Here is a 22172-nt window from a genome sequence, read left to right as displayed (position 1 = left end):
GGGTTGAGGAGCCAAAAAGAGGAGTGGTTTTTGTGGCAACTTTTTGAGTGCAGAAATGTAGGCTTTGGGCTATGGAATGGATGAAAGAGTTACCCACAGAAGTCTGCCTAAGGAGTCTGGGGTTGTTGCATTCTCCCTTCAGGAAAGGGAAATCCCTTGGCATCTCTTGTTAATGGTACTTGTTAYCCTGGAAGATATTGTCACTCTTTCTCTAACTTACATTGCTTCATCCTGGTAAAAATGATAGTAGATCAGTTGTCCTCTCCACATGATGGGATGTATTTGCAGTTCCTCATCTCTCAGTTCCTGCCAGCTCCATCCCGGTTAACTCATTTTGTAACAGACAAAGCCATGTACTTGTCACGTTTTAGATTCCTGGTGTGCTGTGCCGCAGGGCACACTTACATCTCCAGTTCTTCGTGCTGTCTGGTGCTGTGGCTGCTTTCAGGAGCCTCCTAAGTTGGCTGTGTCTGTTTCTCTCCCATGCCCAGATATCCTGGAAGTGCGGCAGAAACCAATCCTGATGACATAGCAGAGAGCGGGCACTGCCTTGGAGCCTTGTTGCCAAGTGCCTATCCACAGCGGTTTTCCGTGCTAACACTACCATCTAGTGTCAGGAACATAGACCTCCGCAGGAAAAAGGGAAGTCCAGGAATACCAGCCGATCAAAAGTGCCTCTTTCTTCCTTCCTCTGCTGTCACACACCGAATGCCCACATCGCTGGAGTGTTTCTGACCGGAAAAGGACTTTCAGCAAGATAAAACRAGAAGGGGCTGTGTTTAAACCAAGTCAACACTTTATGGACAGTTTGCTACTGTGTTTACTTTATAACTAAGAAGCCAACAATATGTACAGAATGTGTTAAACTTTATATTCTTTGGGAGAAACATTGTGAGAATTTCATAATGACCTGCTATTGGACATTGTTCCATAGGCTCTGGCCATACCCTCTCCTTGTCTGATTGGCTCTGTGTGTGTGTGTGTGTGTGTGTGTGTGTGTGTGTAACGGAGCAGGGAGAGAGCACCTTCCTGCTAAGGAAAGGAAAAAGTTCCATTGACATTTTGGTATGTGCAGCAGGTCAGGTCAGAGCTTAAAAGAGGCTGAAAATGTTCTCATTTTTCATGTGTCAGTGTTAGGACAGGTGAACTCTGCTGACAGATTTCCGTATCTACCAAAGAACAGCAACATTTTCATCCTCAAGAACTGGCTAGGAAATTGAGCCAGGGAAAAGAAGGCTAAAATGTGCTGCTACAGTAAAGCCGAGGTTCATCTCTAGTACTAATGCTGCTTATMTTTCTCTCAGCTGAATCAATACCAGTTTGAGTCTAAAGTGAAAAAACAGGAGGCCATAATTGGTCTCCAAAGGCCTAAAACCTTACTAGAACCAACATCCTCCTGCATGCGCTGGACTTGTGCGTTTGTAGAGTCATCCTTGTGGTCCCCTTGTAGCCAAGGAGGGCACGGGAGCTGCTTTGTGATTTGGGCAGCTTGCCTGGATTCTCCAGCTCTGGTTGTTACATGCTGAAGCACAGAGAGCTTTCGTGAAATACAAAAGATGGAAACGTAATTCTGTTCTGAAAAGTGACTAAAAATTGCGTAGTGAGAGRTCTGAAAATGATGTGTCAGGAGCTCTCAGGAAAACAGCCTTATGTTTACACATGACGTGCAGCTCTCTCTAAACGGCAGAACTGCTGTCCTTGACATTTGAAAACAAAACAAGTGAATGCWGATTACTGTGCTCTGGCTGTTTTGATGTGAGAGCCAATACATACTTGGGTTTATTTAGGACCRCAGTGGGAGGGATGGTGTGTCCCTTGGGGCATGTAAGACTCCAGMACACAGACAGGGAGAGCAAAGATGCCATTTTTGTCACTTTTCAGACTCGAAACATCCAAACCTGTTGCTGTGGCATGTGCTCTGAGCCTGGACCTTTGTCTCTCTCATACCTGGTCTTTCCCAAGTGCTTTGTTGTTACTCTCACAGTAGTATCCAATGACTTAACCTCTCAAATAGGACTTTCTGCTTTTTTTCCTCAGGCTAGATTCCATGGAAATAGCTCCACTTCASCATAAAGGCAGACCAAATTTGTCATTGAGCCCAGCCTGATGTCTCCAGCATGGTAAGGAGGTCTGTCTGTATTTGAGGCCAGGCCTGGAAGCTGTCACCTTAGCACAGTGTGTGTGGCAGCCTTTCTTCCACCGGCAGCATGAGTGTATGACAGGGACAGCTGACCAGTCTTCAGTTGGCTTCAAATGTGTTGCAAGGCATTAGAAAAATGCCTTTGTCATTACCAGCACAGCCACTTTTCATGCTGCAACCTTGGAATGTTGCCTGGGGGCTSTGTGCATGTGAGGGTGTTTCCACCATCTAAACTGTGGAATACTCACTCAGCAGCTGAAGTGCCCTCTCAAGGAACTTGCCAGGTAGCCTGGGTGGGCACCTGAGATCTGCAGGTGCTGTGCCTGGCATCAGTCAGTACAAATATTCTCTCTTTGCCCATGCTGAGGATTAAACCACTCCTCAGCTAGAAAACAAGCCTCTCAATGTGCTCCTTATTCTGTGGTTCTTAGTGCTGGACTGGGCAAATCAGTGCTTGGTTTTCCTTTAAGTATTCATTGGGAAGGGAAGGGAAGGGAAGGGAGAGAGGATTCACATTTGTACTGATCATGACAATTGATACCTTTTCAGTCAGGCAGCCAGAGGAACAATGTAAAAAGGAAGTGTATCCAGATAGGAAGCCCAGTGGTAGGTGCCTGAACACTTCTCAGTGGATAGGAATTTGTAATGCTCTCTTGGTGTTGTGTGTTATGTTTAGGTGGCTTAATTTTGTGTGATTTGTAAGACTGAGAAAATCTTGCTGTGTAAGATTTCAGAGCAAATGAGGAATGATTCTAAGCTAGTGCATTAGTTTAAAAGCAGTGCTAWGGAAGGTACAGTTCAGATCCTACATCTGTTTTTCAGGAGATGTTGTCTGCTTTGTTACATGTATGTGGGTGGATTTTGGTGTCTAGTGTTTGAAGGGCTGTAAAGTCCTAAAAGAAGTAAATTTATTTCTTGTATCTTGCTTGTGGGATATGTTATAGATACCTTGAAGACTCACCTTTTCTAGTAGAAAAGGACTACAAGTATGCCCTCATGGACATCCATGGAAAATAGAGGTCAAAAAGTCTACTGAATGTCAATAGTACTTTTTGGAAGCAAAGATGTGCCAGATTCTCAGTCATTCCTTCTCTAAAACAGCTGTCTTGGACTTCTTATGTGTAGCCAGTGGTTCCTGCTTTCTGTTATCAAATTCCACATTTTGTTTTGCTTTTAAACAAACACTGAAAATTGTAATTTGTTGTCCTTGTGTGGACAGATTGACAGGGAATTTGATCGAAGTTTTGTTTGGGTCAGAATGGCACAGCTGGACTCTTAGCATGCTATTGCACTACACCAAAAAAGAAAAGGGAATGTTAATAAGCACTTCTCACCCTATTAATTTGGAGGGGGTTTAATTCTGTAGCTCCTAAGCAGTAAACTGAAGTAGTTGCTGCAGATGGAGCTGGTGTGTCCTGCAGTGCCATGAAGGCTCTTTGGCTGCCAGTGTCCTAACGGTTGGAGCACAGTGGGTTTCATTAGTTATGCTGATGTTTGAAGATGCAGCACAGTTAACAAATTTGGGAAACTCTGCAAAACAGCTTTATTTGTTTTTGGAATGTCACCATACCTCATTGCTCCGTTAACTCTTTCCATCCTTCTGTCCATTCACTCCCTCTGGAGATCAAGGCTTACCACTCAAGCTCTTCATTGATGTTGTATATTGGTACATGTCAGATACAAGGATGTGAATAATTTCACCCATAACAAGTTTTTCACTGCTCTCAGTTGAACCAGCATAAAGAGATTTTTTTAAAGAAAGCTCTTAAATCAATTATTATGTGTTAGTTGATTATTGCTCTGCCTYAGAGACCACCATGTATGTGAAATTATGTTCTCTTACTGCCAGCCAGGACAAGGTGGATTCCRAATTTCCTTTTAAAAGAAGTTGCTTTTAGAAATGTTTTGAGTCTTTCAGCTGTCTTGGCTAATGCAGTTTGTGTAGGTCCCTGTTCCTTTTCTTTTTATGCTCCTGGTYGTCATTATTTGCAAGGCTTGGGCATATTGGGCTCTGGATTGCTGTTACTTGGTTTTCTATTTCTGGGTATGGTGTGCTCTCCAGAAAAGGAGAATTGTTTGCACAGCTGGCTTTTCACAGCCAGTAATATGTTTTTTCCCAAAATATGTTCATAATKTAGACAGGGAAGTCCTTGGCTCTGCAGACAGATTTCTTCCAGCAGACCTTTGTTCAGAATCCCATCTGGTCACTTAAGTTCTGTATGGATGTGGAGTCCAGGGAAATGGACTGCACTCTTAGACTATTGACCTGCTTCTTGCCCATCATTAATTTTTCCCTTTCAAGATGATTGCTTGTATATTTTGTAGTCTGAAGCTTCCATATTAAAGACAGATRTAAGATAAAATCTTCAGAAGTGCCTAAGCCCTGTTGTTACCCAGTGGGGTTTAAGAACAAATTTTTATTTAGGAAAATAATTTATTAATCTTAAATTCTATATGTGTTGTGTGTAGCAGCATCAAGAAATGTCAAGTTTATAGTCCTAGGAAGAACAACGTGTCTCTTATGGACTCACCCTTTGTGTTTGAAAGACTCTCATGGTTTCCAAAGGTCATGGCTGAAAGTTCTGGAAAATGGATTTCCTTTGGTCACAGCAATCAGATGTCTGCAAATGCCTTACCATGTTCTGCGGTGTAAGACTGAGTGTGTGGTGCTGGTGTATAGAAATTCTGTGTCAAAAAGAAGTGTGGTAGAATCCAGTTACAGGCATTGTGAAGTACATGGCTTTTATACCAAACCTTAAGCAAAAGAGTATTTTACACCAGAATGTAGCTGTTTGGATACTTGGTCCAGATAATACAAGTCTGCAAGCAGGTTGCAATGTTGAACGTTCTCTGTGTAAATATATAAATATTCTCAGCCTAATTTTATCAGCCTAACACATGTTGCATGGTTTGGGTTTTATTTGCCTCATCAATCATCAGTGTTGCTTAAACGGTGATGGGTTGAAAATCGTGCTGGCACTGTACTGAGCCATTTGAACAAAGAGCGAGGAGAACGTTGTGCACCAAAAATTGAGTTGACTTTGCTTATGGCAGCAGTGAAGAAAGTGTTGGACCCTGCAGCCAATAAACAGACCTCTTTAATGACCATGACTTCTGCTAGTGGTGTTTTCTCTCTGCTGTGCCTGGTGGTGTTGGAGTTTGGATGCATTCCTTCCTGGTGGCAGGCACCAGGGGTGGAATGGTGCTCTGTGTGCATCCATTGCCAGAGGGACACTCATGGGGCACAGTGGCCTCATTGCTCCTGGTTCTTATTCCCCTTGGAGCAAAGCCCAACTTCTGATTCTGCTGCTGAACCTCTCAGTGATCAGTCCCTGACATCTTGACACTGGATAAGGGGGAAGAAGGTGAAAATCAGGGTAGTCCTGAATTGGTTTACAAAAGCTTTTTGGCCTTTAGAACAGCCCTTCTGAACTGATCTGGGGTTTGCTCTAAACTGGATTATGTTTGTGCAGTGTATAATAGTGAGGGCTGTAGGCTGTAATGGTTCTTCCTGATTAATTCAGGAAGAGCTTCAGTGAGGGTTTGTGCATTGTCACAAAAATGAGATTGTGTTTACATCTGCACTTACACTCCCTTAAATTGTGTGTACTGGCAGTTTTCTGCCTAGATTTAAAGACATGCAAGGCACYGATTCCTCCCTCTTCACTTGATTTTTGTGACTAATATTTCACAGTCGAAGAAACCTTCAGGGGATTTTTCTGTTTAAATTAGTTAAAATAAAACACTCCTTGAGCAAATGTTACCAGCTGTGTCTGTGAGTTGATGTGCTGATGATTCCATTTCAAAGAATCCCAGACCAGGATGTTTTATGAATCCATGTGGTAGGTAACAACATCTCTCCTAAGTGTGGGGGTATTGGTGAGAATTAAAACACAGAGCTTAGGAAGARCAGGATATCTCATGTCTCATTCTGTACGTAGATTTTTGAGCAGACTCTGCAGTGTTGCTCTGTGACTGCACATGCRGCTGGGCTGGAATCTTAGCTAGTTGGAAAATACTAAAATATGGCTTTGAAACAAAATCTTGATTTCTTTTTTTCCTTGACTGCTTTGACAGGTTTCAGAAGCAGCCAAAATGGAGAGGCGTTTTTTAAATCAATACAAAAGGTAAAGAGCAGCAGACCCTCATGAGTGGTGGTAACAAACCTCCCCTGCTTCGTTCATCATCCAGGAGTTTGGACAGGAGAAGGTTTGCTGGTTGTGAGTTTGGTTTTTATTCAGATGCTGAGGGGACTGAAGAGTGCCATGTAGATATTTAAAAAGCTTTCCCAACTGATKCCTGAAAGAACTTAGAAATAAAATAACACACTTTTGAGATAATATTAGTRTAGGAGGTAGTATAATRTATGGTCTTTGTTGGAGGCCTCCAAGGGGCAGATATGAAAAATGCCCAAATGCCCACCTCAGCATGGGGTGAATMGTTTTACAAGTTTAGCAAATTGGCATATTTGACAAAAATCACCGATTAGAGACATTAGAGGTGAGGTAATTTCCCCTGATTCAACCCCTTTCTAGGTCATCCCTCTCAGATGGGAGCTAAACTTCCTTTAGAAAAATGTGTTTAGAAGAGCTGATTTTGGCCTTTCTTCCTTGGTTCCCAGGAAGAACCAAGATAGGATAGGGGCCTTGTACCCCCAGCTTGGAGCTCTGGTTCTGTCTTTCTGCCCAGGGAAATGTACTGGGAAAACAAGTGATGAGTACAATTATAGGCTACATATATACGTGCAAAGAATACAAAGAATAYATAAAAGGGAAAAGGCAAAAAAAYCAATTTGGCATCACAACTTTACTAACTTAATTTCTTGAACATCCTAAAATATGAATRTGGGTTTAATAGTGTTGTAGTATATCTTGCTCTGTGGTGTCTCTGCTTTGGGTGGACAAACAAACTCTTTTCCTGGAGAGTTGTGTCCTGCCTGKCCACACCTGGAGAGATCCTTCCAAGAAATACCCTTCTTTTGCTCGGCACAAAAGTTTATCATTGGGTCTGATTTTACAAAACAAAATCAACTTTGGAGATTAAAGAAAAACTAGGCTTCTTTACTAGCAAACAGTTACTTGTGTACTCTTCTCAGAAGTGCGTTGTTCCTGAAACTTGTAATTGAAAGTTTGCAGAAAGTAAAGGAGTAAAATGCAGGAAGACTCTGGGTCTGATTTTCTATTAACAGTGTAGATGAGAATGTGGGAGGAACTGATGCTCCTCAGGAAGACATTAAAATACATCACAGAAAATACAAATTCATTCAAACTTTGTCCCCAGCTTGGTTCCTCACAAGGTAAGTATGAAATCTCTCAAGCTTGAATTCATTGTAGGAAATAAATTTATGCTTAGTTAAGCCAGGAAACTCTTCCCCAAGACAAGCCAGTTRGCTTTTCCTGGTAGGGTTAATGTTGATTAATGAGGTGATGGTATGAAAASCAAGGCAGAGGATCCACTCTTCTGTTCAGACAAGGTAGAAGGGTTTGTATGCACAAATTGGATTTACTGATTTACTTGTGKGAGGTACTTTCCTTTCCACTGCAGAAGATGAAGTCCTTGGACCCAGGTAGGTGGCTGTTCCATGGATGAAACTTGAGGTAATGACATAAATGTGTGAATAATAAGTGTGCAGGTAGTTAAACTGCACACTCCTGAATTCACTTTAAAGGAAAATGGAATACAGTTTTAAACCCCTGTTGAAATGAGTGGAGCTGGCTGATAATTTTCCAAAATGCCAAGTTTTCCTGCACAGCTCAGTGGAGAGCACCTATGCTGCAAAAAAGCTTTGTCTGGAAATGTTAGTTCCAGCTGCACTGATGTTTTCCTTTACCTGTTTATGCCAACATTCGGCWGATTCTGGTGAGTCATGAATTAGTGTTGCACAATGTGTTCTGACTCACCCCTGCTCTTCCAGCTCCCATCTCCTCCAGACATTAAAGTGTGGTTGTGATTACAGTTCTGCTTTTCCTGCTGGAGCAATATTGCTGTGGAGATTCGGGAAAAGCAGCTTAAAGGTCTGCAGACTTTTTGAAGTCCCAACACTCAGCCTTTAATCTTGGTGGAACCATTAAATCCTCCTGGAAACAGTGAATGCCTTGAGCCTGCACTGAGTCTAGAGGGTTTGTCACAAACCAAGGAAGAAAAGAATCACTTTGGGCTGACTTTAGGATCGTGCCTCTAGGCAAGATCTAAAGTAAATTCAGAGCCATCAGGTAAACCCAGACTATGTGGCTTCTAAATCCTTTCATATTCATGTGGAGGGTTTGCACATGAACTGGTGTTCCCTGTGTTTTCCAAAGCAGCCCCAGTTTCTTGCTCCGAGCTCACTGACCTTGCAGGGAGGAATCATTTTCCTGAACTGGCTCCAGGTTTCCAAGTCAGGAATGGGCAGGGCAGAACATTCCCTCTTTCAGTAGCAAGATTTTCCAGGCAGGAGTTCACCTGCAAGCAACTGGCTGTTCAATTCATTTTATTAATGTGATGCTATACACACAAAACGAAAATGATTCATACAAGACAAATTAATCATCTCCCATTCATTTATTCACATTTTCCATGGATTTTTGTACACGTCCTCAGTGTATCAGAACTAATGAAAACATTAACATACACGTTATGTAAAACTTAAGTATCCACTGAAAAATTCAGAGCATTTTGAAATCTACTAACTAATAAATCATCACATTCAGCATTTTCATTGGATTTAGACTAGCTCATGCCACTTTAAATTGTTTAATGTCAGGTAATCTCTGCACACAGGCACCAGCTACAAAATTTTATCAAATGCAAATAAGTTAAGGCATCAGAAAGAAAGTGTCTAACGACATTTTAAATGTTACAGTGCTGCAAAGGGAGCTGAACTKAAGTTTTAATAGCAAAGCAAACCTCCTGATTCGTTTATGTTCTACAGTATGTTCAAYTGAACTGTAAATTTAATTTAAACTTGCACGTTCATCAAAAGGGATTAAAGAAACACACTGTCATGCTCCCAAATAGGTAATTTTGGGTACATTACCAAAAAAAAAAAAAAACCAAAAATAACTAAATCAAAAAACCAAAGAAACCTAAACCTTGCATACTGCAATTTAGTATTTAAAAATACAATTCAAACCAACTGCAATAATTTCCCTTGGAAATTATTGAGATTTAAAAGAATAGATGTTGATTTTCTGTTTTGGGGATGCRGGAGGTGAGAGGGAAAGATTTCTAAGCAGCTGAAACTTCAAAATTAGAGGAGGAGGAGGAATGGGTAAGACACTCCAACGTCTACATAGAGCTGGAGCAGCAAAGGCATTAACACAGATTGGGGCAGACACYTGCATCTTTAATATCAGGTAATATCAATATTAAAGATCCAGCTGTTAAAAACATTATCTACCAAGACACAGGAATGCCTCGAGTTGCAATTCTGATCAAAATTCCTTCCTTGCTTAGCATGTGCCAGTTTGTTACRAAGGCAGCAGTACACTGATGTCTGTGCTCTCCACGAACTTTGCTTTTTCATTTAAGGCCTTTTTTTTTTTCTGTGTAACAATCTCTGGCCTTTTACAGCATTTGTGTATTTTAATATTTCTTAAATAGAAACTGAAGCATCATCAAAAATTTCTAACAGTGCTGGAGAAGGGCTGTGCTTTATACCTGAGCACCAAGTGTGTCAGCATGTGACTGACTTTTCCTGCTTCATAGTCCACAAAATGGTAGGGTCACCATGAACTGATGTTGATTAAAATCTCATTTGCAGGGAAATTCTTCCCTGTTCTTTTAAAGGCCATTTTTCCCAATGTAAAATGGTCAAAATTGTATGTTTATGCATATATTTGACATTCTAATGAAAGTGACATCCCAATTATTTACCTTCCCCTGGCTTTAGTAATCAAATAAATGCACTACAGAATTCAGGTGTTACTTACTACCATGGCTATGGTAAGGTTCAATCTTCCCAACACAATTTCTTACTATTCTACTTAKTTTTCCTTTCACTCTGCCCTCCCCTTGGAAACAGGGCAAAGATGTACTGTCACAACTGGGCCACATCTGTGGTGCAAAACCACGACTGCCCCTCTTCAGAGGCAAAGCATAAGGAAAGAAATGTTAAATTCAGTTTGTTGGTCCACATTTCTATAGAGGAAGGAASAGTTCCAAATCCATAAGGTTTTGGAATTAAGCAATTAAGCTTTTATAGACAGAGCTGCTCTTCATGGGCTGCACAACCAGAGCTCTGTCTAKAAACCTTTCTGCACAGAGACAGGGTTAAGATATTACAGTCAAAAAACAAATGCAAAATTAACTGAGCCCTTGGGCCAGAGCCTGGACTAAACATTTAGGCAACATCCTGCTTTTCATTCATACCCATTTAGATACACCCTGTCAGCTTTGGGCCTCCAATTTAGGTAGCAGCAMGACTTTTTCATAAAAAAGCATCTTATTTTGAGGAAAGCAATGTCACTGACTTTTAATGGTTGAAGTATTTAGCCAGATGCAAAAGGAAACCCCAAAAGGCACCAGTTTATTTTTCAAATATCTCAAATGGCATCTCAGCTCCCTTCACAGTTGGACTAAAAATGCAATTCCTGTATACTAAGTGTGGCTGAAATGTGAGCAAAGGCCTGCATTTTGGAACTTTGGTCAACAGGGCTATAGATAAAATCAAGATTTTCCTCCTTTTAACCAAGAGGGGAAAAAAAGGCCATAACCTGAACTGTGCAGTGAATTAGGCCTAGAGGCAGCAATTTTCCATAGCAGGGGAGCAGGTGAGATGTGCTGCACCTCCTCAAMTGGTGATATTCCTTGTTCCCTGTCCACAGGATGCTGCATTTCCAGGTCCCCTGTATGAATTGTGTCACACTGTGCCTTTTTTTAAGGAAAGGTGTTTTTCCTGTGTCACATCAGCCAGAGGCAAAGCGGCACGTTTGTTCCATCCTGCCAGAGCTGGTCACATCTGACAGCAGTTCAAGTTTCACATTAACATCAAGCTCTTGGAGAGGTCCCAGAGTTGGAAGTAGAAAAAGTTACCAGGGAAGGAGTTTCCAGGAAATAACATTTGAAAAAAGGAAAAGGGGTAAACCACCAAACAGTCTGACAAAGCTGAGATGGAAACCCAGACCAGAATGAGTGTTCTGATCCACAAATTATTGCCACCTGGTTAATTTTAACACAGCTAAAAACTGAGTTTACTATGTTTACAGAGTACCCCGTGCTCCCTACATGCAACAGAAAGCTCGTGCCAAAGCTGCACTCTGCTGTGTTATTTAATGAGTGCAGCACAGCACTGGAGCTTCACCACATGGAAAAATCCACACTGACACACACCCTTGGCCATGTGACACCCGCCAAGGGCCACACAAAGAGCTCCAGCAGTCCAGAAGATTGTTGGTGGGAAGAGCTCTCTTCAGCAAAGCAGCAGCACAGGAGCAGTGCAGCACATCCTTTCGGGACTAGGGACAAACACCTCGGAAGGAACACATGGAATTGCAGCCCTGTCAGAAGCCAGGGGATGGAAGTGTGTCCAAAATAAAACTCTTCCAGTTGTCTGCTTGTACTATATTGCACATCATTCGCTTGTTGCTACAGTAAGAACAGGAATGACAGTTCTTCTCTAGGAACCGCTACTGTCAACAAGACTACACGAGCAAATTCTTTTAAATATCTGCAGTCTCAGAGTCCTGAAAGCAAAGGTTCAGACACAGCACAATATAGATCATCACTGGTGGGGTGCAGTAAAGTCACCGAGTCTGAAAATCATTCTCACCAGAATACAACAGATCAATGAAAAATCTGCAGTCTAGAAACAGTCCCAACAGGTAAACTTGAATATCCTCCCTTCTCAAAACAGGAGGTGGTTGCATTGTATCAYAGCCTGTGAGGAAGCTCTGGTACCGTGTTTTTGTACTCAGATTTCTGTCCATTTGGTCGACTGGTGCTAAAAACATGCTTGGATTTACTTCCATGTGCTTTATCCAGAAGAGGTCCTGCATTTACATACTGAAAATGAGGGAGCACAGTCCAACACTTGTGTTCTAGTAAAGCTTTTATTAGCTAGTTTAGCTTTTCCTCACATCATTTTTCCAGAATTCCTATAACAGTTCTTAATATCAAAGTAAAGAATTAAATGTTCAAGTGAAGTTAGGGAAGAAAARAAGAGCAGCAGCAGTTTGGCAATAATTCCTCAAATTATGGACTGCAACTTATTTAAGCCTCCTTTTTCTCCAGTAAGATTTTGTGCAACTCATCTGCATCCTCACTTGTTTTCACCCTTATTAGCATAGTGACAGGAACAGCTGGATTCTTCTCATCGATCGGTGGATTAGGAACACAAACTATAAGAACATTGTTTTTTCCAGTTCTTGTACATGGCATCTTAGGTGGAATTAGAACATTCAACAGTATATTTCCTGCATACGAGGGGAAAAAAATTACAATTAGCCATTTTCTAGCTTTTACTGCAATACAGCACAAGTACAGGTAGTAACATACACCACAACCTTTTACTTCTTGCACTGCTGCATGTGCTCTCTTTTGTGATGCTCACTAGAGGCATACAAGTGTTTGTCAGTATTTTAAATTATTTAGAAAAAAAAATAAAGTAGAAAGGTTTTCACTAATTGTGTCTGTTATGCTGTGGAAAAAAAAAAGAAAAAAAAAAAACCCTAATGCTTTAGCATTAGAGAATTTTGATATCAAGACTTGTTACTGGAAGAAATTTACTTACCTAAATTGGTATCTGCTCGTACTAAGAGTTGAGTTTTCTCATTTCCTGCTGGTTTTAAGTGTAATGTTCCTACACCTTTTTCTTTAAATTCATTATCCTTTTTGTAGAACAGTTTGCACCTGTGGAGAAAAAAAATAAAACAAATCCCACATCCTTGTTTGTGCAGCCATGTAGAGATGAAATACAAAGATATCTCCCAAATACAGGTATCCATCTGACTCACAGTGACAATGATCAGGAGTTAACATGCTGTGAGTAACATCAATCTTTATTGTTCTTGACATTGTTTCATGTGCTAATGGACCGCWATTGCAGTTCAAAGAGAAACTGAATGATTTCTTTCAATATTGAAATGATAAATTAATCACTCTCAGGGAAAAATAAAAGGCAGAAACCTGTATGCAGGCTCTGTGAGGAGCAATAAATGTAGGCTACTTTTAAAAAGCACTAATTAGAAAGCCATAAAAACTTGCTGTATCATTCTGAAGTTATAATAGGACTTTAACGTACAATTTCTAAACATTTTTAAGTGAAGCTCTAATAAACCTAATGCCATTTAATAAATTAGCACATACCTTCTTTCAGATAAAGCTAATGGGTTTTTGTAGCAGGACAAATTCTGTGCTGAGTGTCAAGCAGACAGGTAATTATTTGGACTACTGAACATGCTTTGAAAAACTGCTTCTAGTAGAGCTAGTTTCATTTTAAGCTTAAGAGCACAACTTCTTCACTCCTTCATACAATAATCAGCATTTCCCAGCTGAAGAGTTTTATTTTAGGCTATGCAAATCCACCTGGKGGATTTTCCAGCAGTACAGTACATGATTTCTGTGGTACAGGCCTTGCAATTTTAACTTTAAAAACCTGATGAAGGCAGAAACATCTTCACTTGTAAAAAAGGTAATCACAAATACAACAGAAACTCTTAAAAGTTGTGTCCAAGATACAGAAGAACTTYAGTCAAATCTTACACATACCTGCCTATAAGTAAGTTTTTTTACAAGCTCATATTCTACATGGATTCCTAACAAACTTTATTAATTAGGAAATCAGGAATAGGTCATTAATTATGCACGGCAGTGGTGAAGAATTGCAATATGCAGATATTAATTKGATTTTCCAAGTTAAAGTCACTTACTTCTTTGAGTAGAAAGCATCATCTTCTTTTATCTCATTAACAATGACTTTTGGTGGCTCTTCTTCCTCCTCTTCTCCTTTAAATAGAAAGTTTTGACATGTTAATGCTGTGAGCACAGATTTTGGCACTGTATTAGAACTCCCTTAAGCCACCTTGGTTGACATGGACAATTGTRGCCCATCAGTGATAGCCAGAACACCTCTCAGTCCATGTGAACTCTGCAGCAGCTTCAGCTACAGAAAAAAGTGTTAMTTGATTTTCATTCACCCCTTAAAACAGCTTCATCCTCACCCTCAGTTACAGTGAGATGAAAATACCCAATCCATACCAAACAATCAAACCCCAAAAGTATAAAGCTTATTAAGTAAAAATCTTGTTTGAACAGAAAAGAGTTTTCACATCTCTAAGAAYATACTCTGCAAAGGGGTTCAAGTAAAGCACAATAAATACTTCCAAGAGCCAGCTTTAATTTGGGGGAAGGGAATTAGCTACAGGAATGACAAACAAGAGACAGTGGCAGATTATGCCTTTCCAGCCCCTCAGCTACTGGAATTTCCATCAGCCTACTGTACCCAGCACAAAGTGCAGAGTAAAGCTGTCATTGTTGACCTTACAATGTATTAAGTAAAATGGACTAAATTGTTCTGCATCTCGTGCTTTTTACTGSAGGGATCTCTTGATAAACCTACTAGGTAAAGCAGTGGGATTGAGAAATCCAGCACGCTCAAAGATAAACATTCCAGCTGCTTTAAAGTTCATCAGTTCAAGTCCTTCCTCAGATAAAGGATATTTTATTATAGACAGAAATACGTAAGTCTTGGTAAGCACGTAWTTGGGGCTGTGTTCTCCCAATTAGTGGAATAATCCTGCACTTTCAAATTCAATATTGATGATCACAGAAACACAGAACACAGAACTTCCCGAGCTGGCAAGGACCCATCAGGATCTCAGAGTCCAACTCTTGCCCTGCAAAGACACCCCAACAATCCCAGCCTGTGCCTGAGAGTGGTGTCCAAACRYTCCTGGAGCTCTGGCAGCCTTGGGGCCATGCCCAYTCCTGGGGAGCTGTTCCAGTGCCCAGCACCSTCYGGGGGAAGAACCTTTCTGATATCCAACCTAAACCACACCATGCCATGATCTCATTCAACTTCAKATTGCATTTTTGTAGTATTTTTACGTCACATACACTCACAGCTGACCATTAAAATAACTATAAATAAAAATAGATAGAATTTACCTTTGTCATCACTATTACCACCGTCTGTCTGAGCTTCCAATAAACTGGTGGATGCTGCAGCGTGAGACTTAGCTTGGTTTACGTCTTTTCCAAACAAACCTGAATTCCCAGAAGAAAATGAGAAACCACTAAGTGTTCCTGAACCAAGGGAGCCCAAAACAGGACTGTCMACACTCTTGCCAAAATTAAACGAGACGGCTGATGTAGCTCCTAACGATGGGTCTCTTTTTTCTGAYGTAGCTTCAGGTTTTTTGTCCGAGACATCCTCGGTTTTGTTGTTAAACAAAAACGTGGAGCCTTGCTGCAGCTTTGAACTCCCAAAGGCAGGAACAGCCCTCGAGCCAAAGGTCTTGCTGCTTTCATTCTCAGATCCACTGTCACTGCTGCCTCCGTGCTGCTGCTCAATGCCTGCCAAATACTGCTCGTAGTCCCTGAAGATGGGGCTGAGGTCGCACAGGGGGTTGGAGTTGACGTGTTTGACGATCCARTCGCGCACGGAGCAGTTGAGAGCAGCCAGCTGTTTGTGGTAGGAGCTGGAGCCCTGTGCAGTGCCCGAGCTGCTGCTGGATGAGCAGGGCTGGCTGCCACCGTTGGATCTGGGGCTCACGGCCTTCTTCTCAGCAAACACAGAGCCACTGGGACCATTTGACACTGGGGATCCTGTTACAAGAAAAATCACAGTACTACAGAATATCCTGAGTTGGAAGGGGTCCCCARGGATCACCGAGTCCTGCACAGGACACCCCAACAATCCCACTGTTGTCACAACACTCCTGGAGCTCTGGCAGCCCTGGSACTGTCCCCATTCCCTGTTCAGAGCCTGAGCACCCTCTGCCAGAAGAATCTTCCTGGTACCAAACCTAACTCTGGTTTGGTTAATAAGCTTTTGTTTAAAAAAATAACAAAACAAAACAAATGCTTTGCTGACCTACTAAGAAATGTGGATAGAATTTTCTTTTTTCTCCAGAAACCAGAGCTCTCTTAAAAGCCTAACTAACATGCTCAGTATTTCTTAATCAAATCACTCATCCTTGCTCAGCATTTCTTAATCAAATCACTTATCCTTGCTCAGCATTTCTTAAATCAAATCACTCATCCTTGCTCAGCGATGCTCCTTCTTTTGGGTCACCACATTGTGCCCCAAGTACTGCCATGACAGTGAGCAGACCCAAGTTTTAAGTTTAGATGATTAAGTTAGGGATAGACAAGGTAGATGGAGCACATGGGTGTATAAAAAAGAAGTCCAAAGACATCTTGTACAAAACATTTTAAAAAATTGTATTTTACATATAGCCAAAAYCTTCAACACTTATTAAACCTTTAACATTTATTAAATCAAAAGACTCTATTCTTGCCACTTGTATAAAACACTGAGTGCACTAGCCCATGATTTTACATACTTTTGAGCATGACTTCTGTATCAAAAAAAACCCTGAGAAGCAAACTAGAAAAATCCTCATTGAATATTTCAGTTTCCTGTAATTTATTCAAACTGACCGAAATCTAAGTTACTCTAAACTTCAAACAATTTCTACTCTATGGCATGGTGACATCAAAATTCTGTGACARGGTTAACATTTCTGCATCTCCAGCACAAAGGGACAGAACTAATATTCCTCAGGGAATTCCAAAGCATAAGAGCTTGACTTGCCTAAGTATTTAAAATGTYTTAAAATGTAGGTATAACTGTAGCAGATAAAATTCTAGTAAGACTGTYTGCAACATCAGATATACAGGAAAAAAATTAAGAGTTTAGCTGTGCAGCATGTATTTTTAAACTAAATTAAAAGAATTGAAAAATGAAACACATTACCAGGTGCTTTATACCTTTTGCAGATTGCCTTATGTCAGTGCCTTCCATATCCCTTTGTGCCTACAAAACGTTTACTTCCAGTTTTAGAAATATGAATTCAGTCATCACCTCTTTAAACTGCACGTATTTGAAAACTTGTCCCTCCAACACTCTAAAATCTCCTTACAAATCTTACAAAGAGGAATAAAGTCTCAAAGCCTTAAAACACAAGATATAGGATGGTTTGAATTTGTTTTTTCACTATTAAAATAACCCTACCTAGATCTTATGACTAAGGTGTTGAGAAATTATGTATGCTTACTTTAAACTTACCAAATGCTGATTGTGTTTCAGAGGTGCTCTTTAAACTGCTGAAAGAAGGAGTACTGGAGACACTGCTGCTTCCATTAGACAGCCCTTCCAAAGGCTTTATTCCTGCACCATTCCCAAATCCACTGAAGCCACCTCCTCCTTTTCCAGAAGGCAACATAAAGCCTTTAAACCCTTTAAAAGCTCCTCCACTTTCAGACTGGGGAGAGAAAAGAAGAGAGACAAYCAGTTAAATACATCTTTTCCACACAAATCCTATCCCCACTTAATATTCCTGATATCCTCAGTTTATTTTATTCTTCCCCAGTTCAGCATGTCATTCCAGGCATTACTGTGTCAGCTATGCAAASAAAATTAACAGCTTCCTTATGACACACATTGCTACTGTTTCCAAAAGACTCACAAGTTTGGTATGAAAATAAACTGGGTCAAGGATACAGATACATGGAGGTTGTTCACAGCTGGGGATATTACCTATTGGGCATTGACAGCATCTTGTTTTCTTTAAATAATTACACAGCAMTATGTAATTTCAGGTTTATTTTCAACAACTTTTAGTATTTACAATGGCAATCARGAGCCCAATATTTCAATCCACTCATCACTCTGGAGTCACCTATGAAACCTCTGTGATTTACCCAAAATATTCCAATGTGACTAATGGAAGAAGCAAAGAACAGACAGTACTTGATCACAAAATATGTATCTYTGCAGCCTTTTCATTACCCAGTCCTAATCAATGTCTTTGCAACCGTATTATTTTATGGTATAATTTCTTACATGTTTCTAGAAGACCAAGTATGATTAACATGCAAATAAACTTTTAGGTCTTTTGAGGTAACAAACTCTTACTACTGGAAGTGAACTTTCAGTGTCTGTGGAAAAGCATCAGAGGAGAAGTGTTTCTGTGTTTCAWGTGCTTTTACCACTGAAGAAATGGCAAAGCTTGTCAATTTTAGGCTGTGTTCTAATATCTCATAGTGTGGGTATGGGTCTTTTTGCTTCCTTTTGTGCTGTGTTTTCCAGTGCACTCCCCTGCTTCTCATTCCTAGGTAGCAATTTTTATTCTGTCTCTCTCTGATTAGTCCCACCTTTCTCTCTGGACATTCCAGTTACACTGCAGTCTTTTTCACTGCAGCAATCTGCTTGCTCCATGTAGGRACATCAGTAAGATTCAAGTTTACCTTTTTGTAAATATTTCACAGATTTCTTATGCAACCTCAGCTGTCCTGTCACCTTTTGCTTTTTAGACTTTGTCCAGTCTACTGTCCTGATTTTGGCTGGGATGGGGTTAATTTTCTCCCTAGTAGCTGTGGTTTGGATTCAGGGTGAGAAAAATGTTGATAACACAAGGATGTTTTGGCTGGTGCTGAGCAGTGCTCACTGCAATCAAAAACTTCTCAGTGTCTCATGCTCTGACAGGGAACAGGACACAAGGAGATGAGAGGGAGCTGAACTGACAGTGACCTGAACTGGCCAAAGGAATATTTCATAACAAGGAATGTCAAAACACTCTTCATTTTTACTTCAAAATATGCAAGAACACYCTTTTCACCCCATCAAATAGGACCCTTTTTTTGCCTTAGCTTTATTCTTGCCATGAACAATAAAGCCAAAGTTCATGTGCACATATAAGCTGGTGAGCTGAAATGATAAATTCATTCAGCACCACTACAAACCCAAACAAAMACCTGGGCATGATGTTGTATTATGAACTGAGTAAAACTCCAGCAGTCACATTCAATGACTACATTACCTCTGACCCAACGTTTCGGCGCTTTGCTTTTTTGATWGCTCTGTTCTTCAGCACCTCTTCACTTGCCACAGAGAATGTTCCCACCTTTAAGAGGAAATTGTGGAATCATTAGTGGAATTCTCAAAAYGCTCTTAAAAACTGCTTTGTCATATGCTCTGCAATACTGGAAGCTTCATTAAAAATATTTTTTTTAAATCCTCTTTTATAAAATCATCTTTAATTGYTACACTTTTAGCCAGTTTTACTGTGGATTTTACACACAAGATACGCAGCACATGTAAACAGCTACTTTACTACCTGCAGGGGTGCATAGTGGGGGAACTAATGCACATTTTATTTTACCTCTTCAGCTTCATCCTCCTGGTCCCAGTTTCGGTCAGTCAGTTCCTTCTCTGCAATTCTCTTTGCCATTTTTCCACACCTGTGTGGAAGAAAACAAAAATCCTAGAAAGAATTGCACAGAAATTAAATCCTAAGCAGCAGTGACCTTCAATTTGTATTCTTAGAACAAAAAATGGGAACTGCAGTTCATGCAGAAGCAACAACAGAAACWTGCAGTTCATTTATGGGATAAGTTTTCCATAGTTTTTCAGTCACTCTGAAGGACTACAAAAAAAACCCAAAGCTGTGGTTAAAACATTCTRTATCCCACTCCATGCTGCTGCCTCAGGATACCCATGTAAGCTGCAAGAAAAAAATTACTGGCTTTACAACAGCTAAAATAAATACTGATGAGGACCCATTGAATCAGCTGGGCAAAGAACTTGGTAAAGAGTAAAGACAATGCTCTCCTTTAAAAATGGGATTGGTAGGCCATTAATAATTTGAAATATGAAAAAATAATACAAATAAATCAGATTGGTCCTACAAAGGACATGTAAACCATACCATGGATTTTAGAGCAATTACTGTAAGAAGACACATCATCATTTTGTTGTTATCTCTGCCATATAAAGCAAAATCAGTTTTGCAGAAGGAATGTCTGTAACAGTCTTGAGTCCCATTTTACTAAAGTACAACTTATCAGCTGTGTACGAACCAGAGAAAGAAAACATGGTAGCTGAATTCAGTCTAAAACACCTGGCAAGCAATCACACTACTGGAATTTTATGTGAAAAAATATGTTTTTTTACTATGATCACATCTTCTGACACTAGATATGAAAACTTCCCAAAGGAAATATGTCATTTAGTTGCAATTTAAATCTCAAGCAAGCACAAAAATTAAAACTCTTCCAGAACCCCCACTGGATTTGTGATTAAGACCTGCCCAGAAAGAAAAAAAAATCCACAAATAGCTGAATTTCAGAGCCAGAAATAGCAACAATACRTTGTCAGAGAACATCTTATTTAGATGTTGAAATGCTTTAGAACAATCCAGCAGCACAGCAGTCTTAAAGATCACACATCACGTCCTGAATTTTGGTCTGACACACATCACAAATAAGGTCAAGTTACTAGAGCTTCAGGAGGTACAGGACAAAGATTGGCTTGTGTATACATATTTAAACACCCTAATCCACAYTCTCCTGAAAGTTCATGTCCTTGTTTGATCCCTGGGAGACTATTTCAATCTAATCAACTGAAAATGCAAAAAARAAGTTAAAGACACATTTACTTAAATTATAGTTTCGTTATTTTTATACAGAATGTATTATATTATGTAATGTATTCTAATTATAATTTCTAATTTATAAATRAAGTTATTCTGTATTATGCATATATTCATATAGTATGTATATAATATACTATACGCTATTTAAATGTATTCGTTTGATTATTGAGYTATTTAAAGAGAACATAAACTATAAAGTCTGTCCACCACCAAGACAAGAGGGAAAACCTTGTCGACCTGGGCTCCAGGCTCTCTGCACCCACCTTTGTTACACAGGTTTCTCTACAAAAGCATTGTAGAGGATCTAACATACATTAATCTAACATGAATCTAACACAGAACCTGACGTGTATTTTACCCCGTRAAACAAGAACCAACACAAACTCACATCTGACTGGTGTCCACAACCTTCACCAAGTTTTAAGCAGCACATGCTCTGAACAGGCCGAGACGTCAGTATTTTGAAAAAACGTATCAAAGAATCACAGAATATCCTGAGTTGGGAGGGACCCACCGGGATCATTGATCCAGACCCCCCAACAATCCCACCCTGAGCATCCCTGGCAGCGCTGTCCGAACGCTCCTGGAGCTCTGGCAGCCTCGGGGCCGGGACCATTCCCTGGGGAGCCTGGGCAGTACAGCACCCTCTTGGAACAGAAGAACCTTTCCCTGCTCTCCAGCCTAACTCTTGTTCGATTAACAAGCTCTTTTTGTTTAAAAAAGAAGCCAGATGCTTTGCTGACCTACAGAGATCCGCCCGGGACTCCACCGCCCTATTTAACGCAGCGTTAGTGAGAGGTTTGCATGGGGCCGCTCCACCCGGACCCCGAGCGGCCGAACCCCGCGGTGCCGGAGGAGCGGAGCGGAGCGGTGCCGGGCCCCGGCGGTGTCGCTGCGGTGTCGCTGCGGGTCCCGGCGGGAGGAAGCGGAAGCCGGATGCCGCCGGGGCCACCCCGCGCTCCCGTCCCCGCGGACCCGCCGTTCCGCTTTCACTCCCGGCCCCGCTCGCTCCGTCCCGGGGCCACCGCGTGTTCCCCGCACACCTCACAGACCCTCGGCGCGTTCCAAGCCCTACGAACCCGCGCCGGTACGACACCCCAAAAGCCCRTCGTTCCCCCGCTGTCTCCATCGCCACCCCGCACCCCCGTGCCCGGTCACCCCTCCYGCCCCTCGCGTGTGGGACCCGCGGGACTCACCCGCTCGGGCGGGCGCTCCTCTCCTGCCGCGCTGCGCTGCGCTGCGGGGCCGACGCTGCGGCGGCCGGGAGGCGGGGTCTCCTCGCAGGCTGCGCGGCCTCGGGGCGCGTTTAGCATCCCCCGCTGAGCCCCCGCGGTTCTCGGTGCCGGCCCGGCGCGGCTGTGCCGGCAGGGGACGGGGCTCGGTGGGGCTCAGAGCGGGAGCGCCGCTGTGGCGGTGGCGGTGGCTGTGGCTGAGGGCGCCGCCGCCGGCCCGCGCTG

General features: G+C 41.5%; 2 protein-coding genes across 4 annotated transcripts in view; one reads left to right on the top strand and one right to left on the bottom strand.

Moving 5' to 3' along the window:
• KIAA0930 (KIAA0930 ortholog) overlaps positions 1 to 5251 on the top strand; it is a 48212-nt gene extending 42961 nt beyond the window's left edge. For both annotated transcript variants that reach the window (XM_057382334.1, XM_057382333.1), the window contains exon 10: positions 492 to 5251. In XM_057382334.1, coding sequence (XP_057238317.1) covers positions 492 to 532 — 41 coding nt within the window. In that variant the 3' untranslated portion in view covers positions 533 to 5251. The remainder of the gene's footprint in view (positions 1 to 491) is intronic.
• A 5752-nt stretch (positions 5252 to 11003) lies between these two features.
• Positions 11004 to 22166, bottom strand: NUP50 (nucleoporin 50). Of its 2 annotated transcripts, none has more exons than XM_057382332.1 (8): positions 21912 to 22166; positions 19444 to 19522; positions 19102 to 19185; positions 17349 to 17544; positions 15224 to 15883; positions 13987 to 14062; positions 12849 to 12967; positions 11004 to 12531 (listed from the first exon to the last, which is right to left on the bottom strand). In XM_057382332.1, the coding sequence occupies exons 2-8, from the start codon at positions 19510 to 19512 to the stop codon at positions 12329 to 12331; spliced, it is 1407 nt and encodes a 468-aa protein (XP_057238315.1). In that variant the 5' UTR covers positions 19513 to 19522; positions 21912 to 22166; the 3' UTR covers positions 11004 to 12328. The 2 variants fall into 2 exon arrangements, with proteins under 2 accessions (XP_057238315.1, XP_057238314.1); XM_057382331.1 differs by lacking the exon at positions 21912 to 22166 and adding an exon at positions 21459 to 21521.
• Between the last annotated feature and the right edge of the window lie 6 nt (positions 22167 to 22172).

This window comes from Malurus melanocephalus, unplaced genomic scaffold (assembly GCF_030028575.1).
Source record: "Malurus melanocephalus ecotype Western Australia unplaced genomic scaffold, MMel_1.1 scaffold_564, whole genome shotgun sequence".
Lineage (NCBI taxonomy): Eukaryota > Metazoa > Chordata > Aves > Passeriformes > Maluridae > Malurus > Malurus melanocephalus.
Note: the sequence above shows the minus strand (reverse complement) of the source record. Positions and strands in the feature narration are given on the sequence as shown.